The sequence below is a fragment of the Mugil cephalus genome, chromosome 14 (assembly GCF_022458985.1).
Source record: "Mugil cephalus isolate CIBA_MC_2020 chromosome 14, CIBA_Mcephalus_1.1, whole genome shotgun sequence".
Taxonomy (NCBI): domain Eukaryota; kingdom Metazoa; phylum Chordata; class Actinopteri; order Mugiliformes; family Mugilidae; genus Mugil; species Mugil cephalus.
In genome coordinates, this window is record NC_061783.1 from 23606736 (window position 1) to 23618523 (window position 11788).

At 37.9% G+C, this 11788-nt stretch overlaps 1 protein-coding gene across 7 annotated transcripts in view; it reads left to right on the forward strand.

Moving 5' to 3' along the window:
• Positions 1–166: 166 nt before the first annotated feature.
• LOC125019927 (H-2 class I histocompatibility antigen, Q10 alpha chain-like) overlaps positions 167–11788 on the forward strand; it is a 175597-nt gene continuing 163975 nt past the window's right edge. For 3 of the 7 annotated variants that reach the window (XM_047605061.1, XM_047605062.1, XM_047605063.1), the window contains exons 1-3: positions 167–324; positions 4097–4369; positions 4593–4883. In XM_047605061.1, the coding sequence (XP_047461017.1) occupies positions 252–324; positions 4097–4369; positions 4593–4883 (637 nt within the window). In that variant the 5' untranslated portion in view covers positions 167–251. Of the gene's footprint in view, positions 325–1663; positions 1850–4096; positions 4370–4592; positions 4884–5078; positions 5364–5620; positions 5768–6008; positions 6036–6563; positions 6597–6922; positions 6956–7082; positions 7113–7497; positions 7531–7843; positions 8027–8180; positions 9266–11788 lie in introns of those variants that run through there. The other 4 variants (XM_047605056.1, XM_047605058.1, XM_047605060.1 and 1 more) reach the window with 4 other exon arrangements.

Genomic DNA, 11788 nt, shown 5'->3' on the forward strand with positions numbered 1-11788 from the left:
TGTTAGATAGATAGATAGATAGATAGATAGATAGATAGATAGATAGATAGATAGATAGATAGATAGATAGATAGATAGATAGATAGATAGATATTTGGGCTCTCTGGGCCACCGTACTCATACACATATTCTCTACCATGTCAAACCTCGCTCAACTAATCTGCCTAGTAACATCAAACTAATAATCTGATTGGCTGCTGCAGTGGCAACCAGCAAGTCCGTGTCCTCGGACGTTTCCTCGTTTTAAAACCATGAATCCACCAAGAATCTGGATATTTGTGTTTCTGTCTTTAATGTGGGGCAATGTGGACCCAGCTGGAGGCGGTAGGTTCACCGTGGCCGGACAGTTTTTTTTTGTTTTTTGTTTTTTTTTGGTAACTTAAGTTTAATAAAACCTCCAGTTGACGGTTTATGCGGTGACGGTTGGATAAAAGCAGCCGTTGAACGACGTTAATTTCTTCAAATAAGCCAAATAAATTTAATATGTATATATATCATATATACATATTATATTACATATATAATGGACAAATTTAGAGTGTTAAAAAAAAATCAGACTCGTGTTTAATGATGTCCGCCTGCTCGTCTTTCAAACCCAGTGTCATGGCTGGTGCCAAAATTAAATTGACGCTCGAAGTTAGAAGTCAGCTCACATTAGCTGCAGACTAACGTTAAGGCTAAACGTTTCTGTCTCCAATTATTTATGTCCTCAACAAACCCAACGATATACAAAGAGGACAAATGCCCAATTGTTTAAATACATATTCACTTTAAATTAGTTTCTCTGTCCATCAAAATGTGATATAAAGCAGAATCATGACAAGCCGTGACAAGCTTTATTATTCCTGTTAAAGATACCAACAACAGTTACACTTGTGAAAACACTACTGTAAGAGTCCTACTCTTACAGTAGTGTTTTCATGAGGGTTCTGGTATTCAGCTTAAGTTTCCAATGACAGTGGAGGCTGTAGTTTATATTGTGTTGTAATGTACAATTATTTTGACATTTTAGTCAGTGGGCGAGACTAAACAACAGAAATTGAAATAATAGTTTAGTCCAGTTTAACAGAAACAATAGTAATAATAAAACAAATGTATATGGTGTACAGTCTGTGTCTTAACTGTATTTTTTTGAAGCGTGTTTAGAGGGTTAGACACAGTAAGATGATGAAACTTTATCAGATTAAAACAACAAACAAGAACCAGGAAGTTGAGCTACGATGCGTTCACTGGCTCTTGTAACTTTATAAGAGAGTTATACAATAACCAGGACATCAACTGACCTCCGTCACACCTGTGGTGTCGTTATATAATGTTAAAATAATTTAGCAATATTTTTATGGGGAATATTTATTTGACCGAATATCTAAACCCATCACGATACAATATTATTTCATACATCAATACATATTTTTACTCAACATCTTTTCTTTTATAAGTCATTAGGCAAAATGTTGTAATTTCGTATGCATATATAAAAATAAAGTGTAAATTAATATTTAGCACACATTTATGTTTTGTTTAGGGCAGCTACGAAATTCTGTTATCATTATCATTATGTTTAATGTGTGTGTCGACCATGTAAATGAAAACAGGAAGTTAAATGAAAACGTGGTTGTGGTTTGAACGCATCTGTAATTTCCGAGCAGTCGTGAATGCACCATGTTGAGCAGCTAGAACCAGGAAACGAAGAAAGACAGACGAACGAGTTTTCATCGGAGAGGCATCAAACTCGGTCCGATAGACGGATAAAACTAAGTTTAGACGGAGAACTGAGTCACGTTTGAGTTCAAAATGATCTTCTTCGTTGTTTTATTGCTTTTGGGGGCAGATGTGACGGTAAACAGCGGTAAGTCACCGTTTTCTAACATGTTTATGCGAATTCGGCTAAAAACGAAAGTAAAACACTGACAGTGACGTCGTTGAAATTAATGTTTTATGTAATTATCTTAGTTAAATTAATCGGAACAGACGACTGGTTTCTTCACTTTTACTAATATAAACTTATTACATTACATTACTTAGAGGAAAATGGTTCATTACCGAAGTTTTTGTTGTAGGCCGACTCACGCGGAGAAAGGCGAACTATTGAACTTCTGGTTCACTGTTTATGGCTGCGCTTCATTTTGAGTTTCAGATTAAAGTATATTCAAAAAGATATTTTGGTTATTTAAAAAGTAACACTTAACACTAAATATGAATTGTTTTGTGAAAATAAAAAATGTTGTGTTTTGTGAAACCTACAATATGAAGTAATTTCCTGTAACCTGATAAGACATGATAAGTAAATATGCAGTCTGTCATTTCATTAGATAACAGTATTAAACAACACCAGTATCCAGTTTAAAAACTGGATAGCTGTTATTATAAATAGGTCTTATAATTAGTGCCCTTAGATAATCGACAAGCCTGTTGACTTTTCTCAAACTTAAAAATATATTTAAAGTGCATTAATTAGAAATGAATGATATTTTTTGTTAAAGGGTTATGAAATCAAAACAAGTGGAGCAGTCACAGAGTTTAAAGTTTGAGTTTGTGATCTTTGTCTCCAGGTATGAACGTCAGCCTTTGCTTGAGGTTGACAGACCACATTCTTTCATTCGTGTGTTGTTGTCAGGGAAACTTTAATTACCTTGTTTCCTCATGTTTTCTTTTCAGCTGAGGCGACAGATGCTGAGACTTTATTCATCCACAAGGGAAATTACTTGGTCGCAGTAGCTCAGTTGTGCAGAGAAAATACTTTCAAAAACCACTAGTAAGAAGAAAAATAGGTGTAAGGTAGTTATAAAAATAATAGCGATTTAAAAGGTAATCAATTAATTGTACCGATACCAGGAAATAAGGCATTGGATTAAACAATCAGAGGATCCGTGTAGAGTATTTACTTGAGAAACACTGTAAAACTGGACAAACTAAATTTACAAATTAGTTTCATATACCGAAAACACCGTTACACAAATATGTGTTAGCTTCCAGCTAACGTCAATGGCAAAATGAATGTATATGCTAATGCTAACATTCGCCTTCACGTCTCCTCGCCCCACAAGAGACACACAGTGACCTGAGCAAAAAGAAAACAAGATGATTTAATGTGCAGTGTCGGTCGCCACCATCATGTGATATTGTCAACAGACCAGCATGTAGGAGAACGTCAGCGCTCAAAAGAGATCGAGACACTTGGAGTTTAAAAAGTGACTGTGATCGATAACCTGAAGATTAAGAACCCCAAAGAGTAGATACTGAGCTAGATAGTTACCTGTTGGCGGCCCCACTCCTAAATGAATGTAGAGGAAACACTGAGTAGGTTTATTTCAGTCACACCGGTTTATTAATTTTTGGCTAAAAAGTTACTGAATCGATTTCAAGTCACTGAATCGTTTCATATCGTATCGTTCTAAAATGAACTAAAATCATCCTTGAATCATATCGGCAACCACGAATCGTGAATCGAATCGTTGTTAAAGTGAATCGTTACACCCCTAATGATAAGGTGTAAAAATATGGATGGAGCATTATCATGAATAACATGATATAGGGTTCGGTATGAATGTCGTCCTGTAGCTTTCACTGTGGGAGTGGAGCTGGATCAGTCTGTTGTAGTAATGACTATTTCATTTTTACATGGTTTTACATGGTTCTATCTAAGGTATGTGTAATACTGGTTTTCACAGGCATCAGTAACTGAATAGTTTGAAATAAAGGAGGCATCACCTCAGCCAACAATAACAGGGAAACACATTTCTATTAGAATTGACATGGCCATCAACACATGCCATGCAACAACAGGTTTAACTGCAGCTTTGAAATATTTCTAGTGGTTTCTGTTCTGAGTTCTTATCCTGAACGTGAATTTGTTGAACAAAATTAAGGTAGACTGGACAGAGTCGTCCCTCGCAACCGCTAAAATTCACTTACTATGATCAAAGAAGGGAAACTAAAAGAATGAACAATGAAAATTCAGATATTAATAGAAGATATGTCAGAACTTAAGGTGTAAGATTATCAGATTATTGAATCGTGTGAGCCACATTAAACACATGAGCTTTGTAGCCTTGTCAAATAAATACCCTCCCATTATTTTCTGTGTGATTCTCAGAGAAACATTCCCTCACGTACATCTACACGGCCCTCTCCAAACCTGTGGGACTCGAGGGCATCCACGAGTTCACAGCCATGGGTCTGCTGGACGGCAAGATGATCGACTACTACGACAGTGAGCATCAGACCAAAGTTCCCAAACAGCCCTGGATGGAAGAGCGACTTTCTAAAGAGTACTGGGACAAAGGAACACAGTCCCGCCGGAGCAAGCAGCAGTGGTTCAAGGTCAACATCGACATCCTGATGAAACGGATGAGACAGAATGACACCGGTAAGATCCACCAATGAGGAATGACCTCACATCAGTAGTTAAAAATTGTAATGACTTCATGTAGATAAATACTGCATCTATTATTCAACATACTAAAGAAAGGACCATGTCATTACTATTATTTGCTGTTAAATGATTTTAATTAGTGTCTTATGTTCAGAACCAGCCTCTTTATCATCTTATCTAGGTTGTAATTTATTGATTTGTCCTTGCTGTCCTTCAGACGTCCATGTTCTCCAGTGGATGCACGGCTGTGAAGGTGAGGAAGGAACTGACGGCTCTCTACAGTTCCAGCGTGGTATGGACATGTACAACTATGATGGAAACGACTTCCTGTCCTTCGATGATGCCAACGCAGTCTGGGTCGCCCCGACTGATGCAGCTGTCCCCACCAAGAGGAAGTGGGATGAAGTCCAGGTCCTGAAAGAATACACCAAAGGCTACCTGGAGAACGAGTGCATGGACTGGCTGGGGAAGTTCAGGAGTTACGGCGAAAATCAGATAAGACAAGCCTGTATGTAATGCATGAAATTATTTTATATTCAATATTATATTAGTGGAGATGATGTTTGATGCATGAAGTCAACAGGTTAAATCTGATAAACTGAGCGATATAAATAATTAGTTACATATTGTACCAGGGTTTTTAAAATAGACCTGAAATTTGAAATGAAGCATGTGAACATCATCTCATCTTTTCTGTTTCCAGCTCCTCCTGAAGTGTTCTTGTTTGCGAGAAACGCCAAAGTTGAGACCAACATCATCTTGATGTGCCTGGCCACAGGCTTCTACCCAAAAGACATCGTCCTCAATATCAGGAGGAACGGCCGTATTCTAACCAGAGAGGACGGAGTGGTGACCTCAGGAGTTCGTCCAAATGAAGACGACACCTTCCAGAGAAGAGACTATGTGGAGATTAAAAAATCAGACAAGTCTGATTACACCTGTGAAGTCATTCATGCTGCATCTTATATGAAAGTGGAGAAGCCCTGGGGTAAGAATATTGTTTTAATCTGGTTGGACTGAAGTGAGTGAGATGATTGTAACTAGAGAACAGGTAGAAGTTGTCTTCACATAGTCTCATCTGAGAATACTCTGACACTCTGGTTTAGTTTTGAAGCTCACATGTTTCTCTCCTTCACTAACCACTGATTTCACTTTGTTTAGTCATTAAATTCAATCTTTGCTGAGACTTTACATCCACATTTCACTAATACACACAAACTGATGGCAATGTTTTCTGGGTTTTAGATCATCATCTTCCTCCTCCTCCTCACTCTGGTGGACTCAGCACTGCTGTCATCGTTGGTGCAGTGATGGGAGCTGTGGGTCTGGTCCTGGGTGTAGCTCTGACTCTGGCTGTCGTGCTGGTGGTACTGAAGAAAAAAGGCATCCGTGGTAGGTTCAAAGTTGTGTATCTTCACTGTGTTCAACAACATCAATGATTGTAGGTCCTGTAATCCAGAGTTGTCTGTAGTGTATTTACACCAAGATTCCACAGAATCTTTTCCTCCAGAAGAACAATGGAGTGAGTCTGTTATCAGAGCTCTGTTATTATTGGACTGTGGACAAGTACAAGTCCTTCAATGCAACAACTTCTACCATCCACCATCACTTCATTCTCTCTGTTTGTTTACAGGAGCTGCTACTAATGATGATGCAAAAGGTACGTCCTCTTTGTCCATTCTGTTCTTTCTGTCCATTCTGTCCTTTCTGTTGTGAATGTTGTGTTGGTGTCTGTGCAGGACTGATTTAAAACATGTGGCTGATGTTATTCTGGATTTTTCTCTCCACCATCAAACTAACAATGTGTTGTCTGGACTCTCCTCCTGATCCAGACACATTTACTAGATCGGTAGCAGCTTAAACATCAGTCCAGTGTCCTTTCCCTCAGAGAAAGTGTTGATGCTGCCTTTTGTACTAATCCAGAGTTATGAGATGATCAGACACTCAGACGTGGACACTGGACAGAGGAGTCACTGAGTCAGTTTAAGAGTCAAGTGGATGTTTCTATCAGCAGATATCCAACACTGAATGTGTTCTGACATTTACTGACAATAAAATACTGAATGCTGACCTGATCCTTCAAGTTAGTCCTGCACAGGCTGCAGCGTTTTACAACCAACTTCACACACTATTGTAGAAACATGAGACTGGAGGAAATAACTCACTTCATCTTCATCTTTATTTACAGATTCTCCAGAGGTGGTTGTAGTTCCTCAACCAGGTCAGTGTTTTATTTCTCTGTTACTGATTCAGTTGAATTATTTCATCAGTAACATGTTATTAATCCAGCTACAGTCCTGTAAATGTCACCATGTGATGTTAGAACCAGAGTTAGCTTAAAGATAATTAACGCTAATTAAAACAGATGATCACATTTAAAATGAAACAGTGTTTGACTGAAGTGACTGTTGATGAACTGATTGATGAAAATTCTGATTGGAGGCAATAAATCTCTGAATAAAACATCTAATGTCATGAAATCACTATAAAACTTCTAATAAATGTATAAAAATAAACATATAAAACTAATATCTCCTCTGTTTGTAGTTGGTAACAGCGTGAACGTTCCTCTCCTGAATGGTAAGTGTGTTCCTCTACACATGAGATGCAGTAGTTTTTATCTGAACCTGTTATAAATGTTCACAGACTATTATAGAAATATGAGACTGGATCAAATAACATGTTTCAACTTGATCTTTATTTACAGCTAAACCAACTCCTTCAGCTCCTCCATCAGGTCAGTGTTTTATTTCTCTGTTACTGATTCAGTTGAATTATTTTATCAGTGACATGTTATTAATCCAGCTACAGTCCTGTAAATGTCACCATGTGATGTTAGAACCAGAGTTAGCTTAAAGCTAATTAACATTATTAAAACAGATGATCACATTTAAAAGAAGTAGAAGTAATTGGTTGATGAATTGATTTGTCTGCATTTTTGTAGGAATGTGTTATATAAATGAAGTTGTTGTTTTTTTCCTGAATTAAATAGAGAATTAAAAATCTGATTGGAAGGAATAAAGCTCTGAATAAAAGATCTAGTTGCTGTTATCAATTCACTAAAAACCATGAAATAAATTTGTAAAATAAACATAAAGCTCTAATATTTCCTCTGTGTGTTGGTGGTAACGATGTGAACAAACCTCTCCTGGATGGTAAGTGTGTTCCTCATTAAAGATCTATGAGGATGATGAGAGTTGATCTGATTGTGTCTTGATGTAAAATGGATGAAATGAGAGAATATTTCTGCAGGATTCATGAACATGAATGTGATGCAGTAGTTTTTATTCCATGGTTCAGTTTTAGTCTGTGCAGTGAAACATTCATGTAGAAAGTGACTTCATTCATCTCTAGATGTTTCTTTGTCAGACACACTGACCTGTGTCTTTAGCTTCTGGTGAATCCTCAGTGAAACAAGAGGAGCTGGAGAGACTTTTTGGTTCTAAACTCATTTTATTTTCTTCACAGGAACCAAAGAGTCTAAGGCGTCTCTGAACAGCGACAACAGCTCTGACTCTGGTGTTAATGGTTCTGCTGGCTCTGATTCTGCTGGCTCTGGTTCTGCTGGCTCTGGTTCTGCTGGCTCTGATTCTGGAGCCTCTACTTCTTCTGCTGACGCTGCTTCTAGGCCACTTCTTTCTAGTGCCCCTGGTAAGTATTAGTGAGAACATCCTGCAGGTTGTTTTCATGACCTGGAGTTTAAAATGGAAGAAAGAATCATTTCCAGAGAAGACGTTTAAACATCTGATGACCTCCATGTTTTATTATGACCTGTACTAATCTACTCTGATGTTGACGCCTGCAGACAGTGGCAACGATGAGGCTAAGAATTCCTGAACAGAAATGATCCAGCGAACGTCTGAAGTCTCCAGAAATACTTCATCAGAAACATCAGGTCCATCCATCAGTGAGAAGGAGGCTGAGACTAAGAGGAATGTAAATTAAACTAAAGCTTTTTGTAGCTTAGAAAACTGATGAATCAACAGCTGAACATGATTCTATTGATTTCTTGAGTTAATAAGTATTTTTCAATCTTCTTCAATGTGACATTTAGATGAACTTATTTGAATCAGGAGCATTTTTTAGAGCAAGCTGGAAGAAATGAAACTAATAACGGTTTAGACTTTAAAGAGTTGAGATTAAACTAGAAAGATTTGTCCATGGTGAACATTTAAAACCTGGTTCATGTTAGATTAGTGATCTGTTTCATGTAGAAGAATCAGGGAGAAACTTTCAAATGAATTTAAAATCAGAAAAGAAAACAGAATTAAAACAAGAATATTAACAGAAAGTTTAAAGTAGAACTTTATTGGTGCCTTAATCTGGATTATTGAACAGTTTGAACCACGTTTTACAAACAGTCTGAAGTCGATACACTGGCATCATAATTTTATATTAATCTGATGTATTGTGACCAGACACATCAGGAATGATTGGATGTAAATAGTTGTTACTCTCTAGATTTAAACTCCTTAGCTGTATAAGTGTGACCTGGTACCAGCAACAGAACTTTGCTGTAAACGGATTATTATTTTATTATTTTACTAGTAAATCTCTTCTTCATGTTTTAAAGCTAATCATCATTAAATATGCGCCTGTCTTCAGTGAATTCAGTTTGTAGATGGGATATTAAGCTCTTTTATGTTGAAATGTACTCTGTGTATTATCTCTGTTTTTACATTTTTATCATGAATAATCATTTCCCGCTGAGGAGCACTTTGGTTTTACTTGCTTTAAGTTCTGAGCACGATGTTTTTGGACGGTTTCAGTTCATTGTTTTCCAGCAGATTATTATTATTAAAGGTTATTTTAATCGGACAAGAACTGATTTTACTGTTTATTCTCTTTTTGTGAATGGCTTTCAGAAATGAATAAAAGTGACTTAGTCAACGTCTGGTTATCTTTTCTCTTATAATCCTGCCCTGACGCGTGGGATCCTTTTACACTTTACTGCAGATTTAAACTGGTGAAATGAATCCTGAATAACAAACTCCTCAGTCCCTTAGATATCAGACTAGTTGAGACACTTGTCCTTTGTCCCTTGATCATAGTGCTGCATGTTTTATTACAGACACTGGAACGTGGAACTGAAAACATTGTATTTATCCCCTAACTCATCTAAGATTTACTTGGATTTATTTGCTTCCATTCATTGTTACTCTTCATCCATTTTTTTGGTTAATGAGGGTAAAATGACTCGGCTTTGCTCAGTTTGTGGGATTCCTGCCCCATCCAATCTGTACCGTTCACTTCATTCACTTTAATTCATTCAGTGTTTGGAGAATATCTCTCCTGCCTCTTCTTTGCATCATTTTCTCCTCTGCTTCAGAAACTCTAAACCTCACCTATACCTTTCATCTTTACCACAGTCTACTCTCAACTTTATAGGGAAGTTCTTAGAAAACATCAGGATTTTAAGAACGTTCTTAGAATTTGGCCCTTTGGAGCAACTCTTTGCTCCTGTTTGACGTTTTCTAATATTCCCCAGTGACTTCACAGCTCGCTCCTCAGACGTCTGATTATATTATTATTATTTCTTTTTCATTTCTCTCCACTGATAAACACATGGGTTTTTGTCCAGGTCCACGGCACCAGGTAAATACATACACTACTCATATTTATTTTCTTATTTTTGACTTTCTTTATTCTTTATTTTGCTATCATGTAATTTGTGTTTTGTGTTGTGTAGTTTTCGCTGAGGTTAGTGTTTGAGCCCTCAGGGCCACCGTACTCACATTTTACACCAGTAAAGCTTTTCCTTAGTATTTCCAGTGAGTATTTTAACATTACACCAAGTAGTATTGGTGTAGTTACTGTAATAAATGGTCTGAATATTTAGTCCAGCGCTGTCGTTTAATCCCAAAACGGATCTTCTGTTTATCTTCGTCTTCCTCCGCAGCCTCCACTGTTTCAAACCTGCGCTCACCAAGTCTGCCTAGCAACAGCAAACTAATAATCTGACTGGCTGATGAGGCGGAAACAACCAAGTCCGTGTCCTCGGCGCACCTTTTTTTTTATCATGCCAAGTTTTCTCGTTTTAACCCTTACATACTGTTCGGGTCAAATTTGACCCGTTTTGACTATTGACAGCAGTAAAAATACCCTAAACATCATTATTTTAGCCTGAAATTTGATGACTTTTCCTGAAGTGTCCCAAAATACATACAAATAAAAATATTTTGTTAATTTATACTTTTATATAGGTGCTACACATTTTTGCACACTGAGGCTGTTACGGGTCAGATTTGACCCGTATCTATTCAGATGGATTTTAGATCTACCAGTGTGGGTCAAATAAGGGGAAATTGTGGTTTTATGGAATCTTCAAATTGTGAGAATGCACATGTCCTGTTTGTGTGCATTTTATATGTGAAAGAGGTGACAGAGTTCAAGGGAAGGTGACATCACCACAGTCACGAGAACTGTCTGTGTTTCCCAAACATTTGTCCAGGTTCCCGCAGACGCAGACACCTGCTGGTCTTTGAGGGGGCAGGGGAATCCCAAAATATTTAAATACCAACAAACAACATGGGAGTGATCATATATGGGAACAGAAGAGAACAGAAGTCATCCAGAGGTCAGACGGTGCCTTCACACAAACACAAGATGTGCACCTGCACCTGCACCTGAGATGTAATAAAATAATGTAGAAAGTAACAAATTAGAATCTGGGAATCTTGGGTTGGAGGGAGGTGGTGGGGGTCACAACATTATAAAGGCAGGTATGGGCTGCCATTTTAGTGATGGACATCATGGCAGCAAGACTGAATGTCCAACAGACCCTGGATCTGTTCTTCCAAGATAAGTGTGATTCTGATTTAGAGGACGTGTCAGAGCAGGAAGACAGCGTAGAAAAAAATTCATCATCCCTCTGATGAAAAGGTGCAGACAGCAGGGCAGACATTTACATCAAAAAAACAGTGCTATCAGTTGGTCGTCACTTACACATCATGTTGCAGGCAGGATGGCAGCAGAAAATGTCATTCGAAAGACTCCAGGACCCTCAAGACTGACCATCTCCCATGCAGATGACATTTTGTCAGCATTTCAGCTCTAACTTTTCTCCAGACATTGAAAAAATTCACCATTGAAATAACAAACTTGCAGGGAGTTAATCGTTATGGCCAGGAATGGAAAACCATGGATGTGATTGACCTACATGCCTACACGGGGCTTCTAATACTGGCTGGAGTGTACAGATCAGGAGGTGAGGCTGCTTCCAGTCTCTGGAATGCTGAGACATGAAGACTGATTTTTTGAGTGGTAAACACATGTGAAGATCCACACATGGAAAGTGTTCCACCTCTGCTTTGAATGCAGAGACGAGTTCAGGATAAGCACTTTATCCTGTGTTATAGCAGTGAGGACAGTGTTCAGTGGTTATATTATGAAGTTCCAAAATGTTCAGGTAAT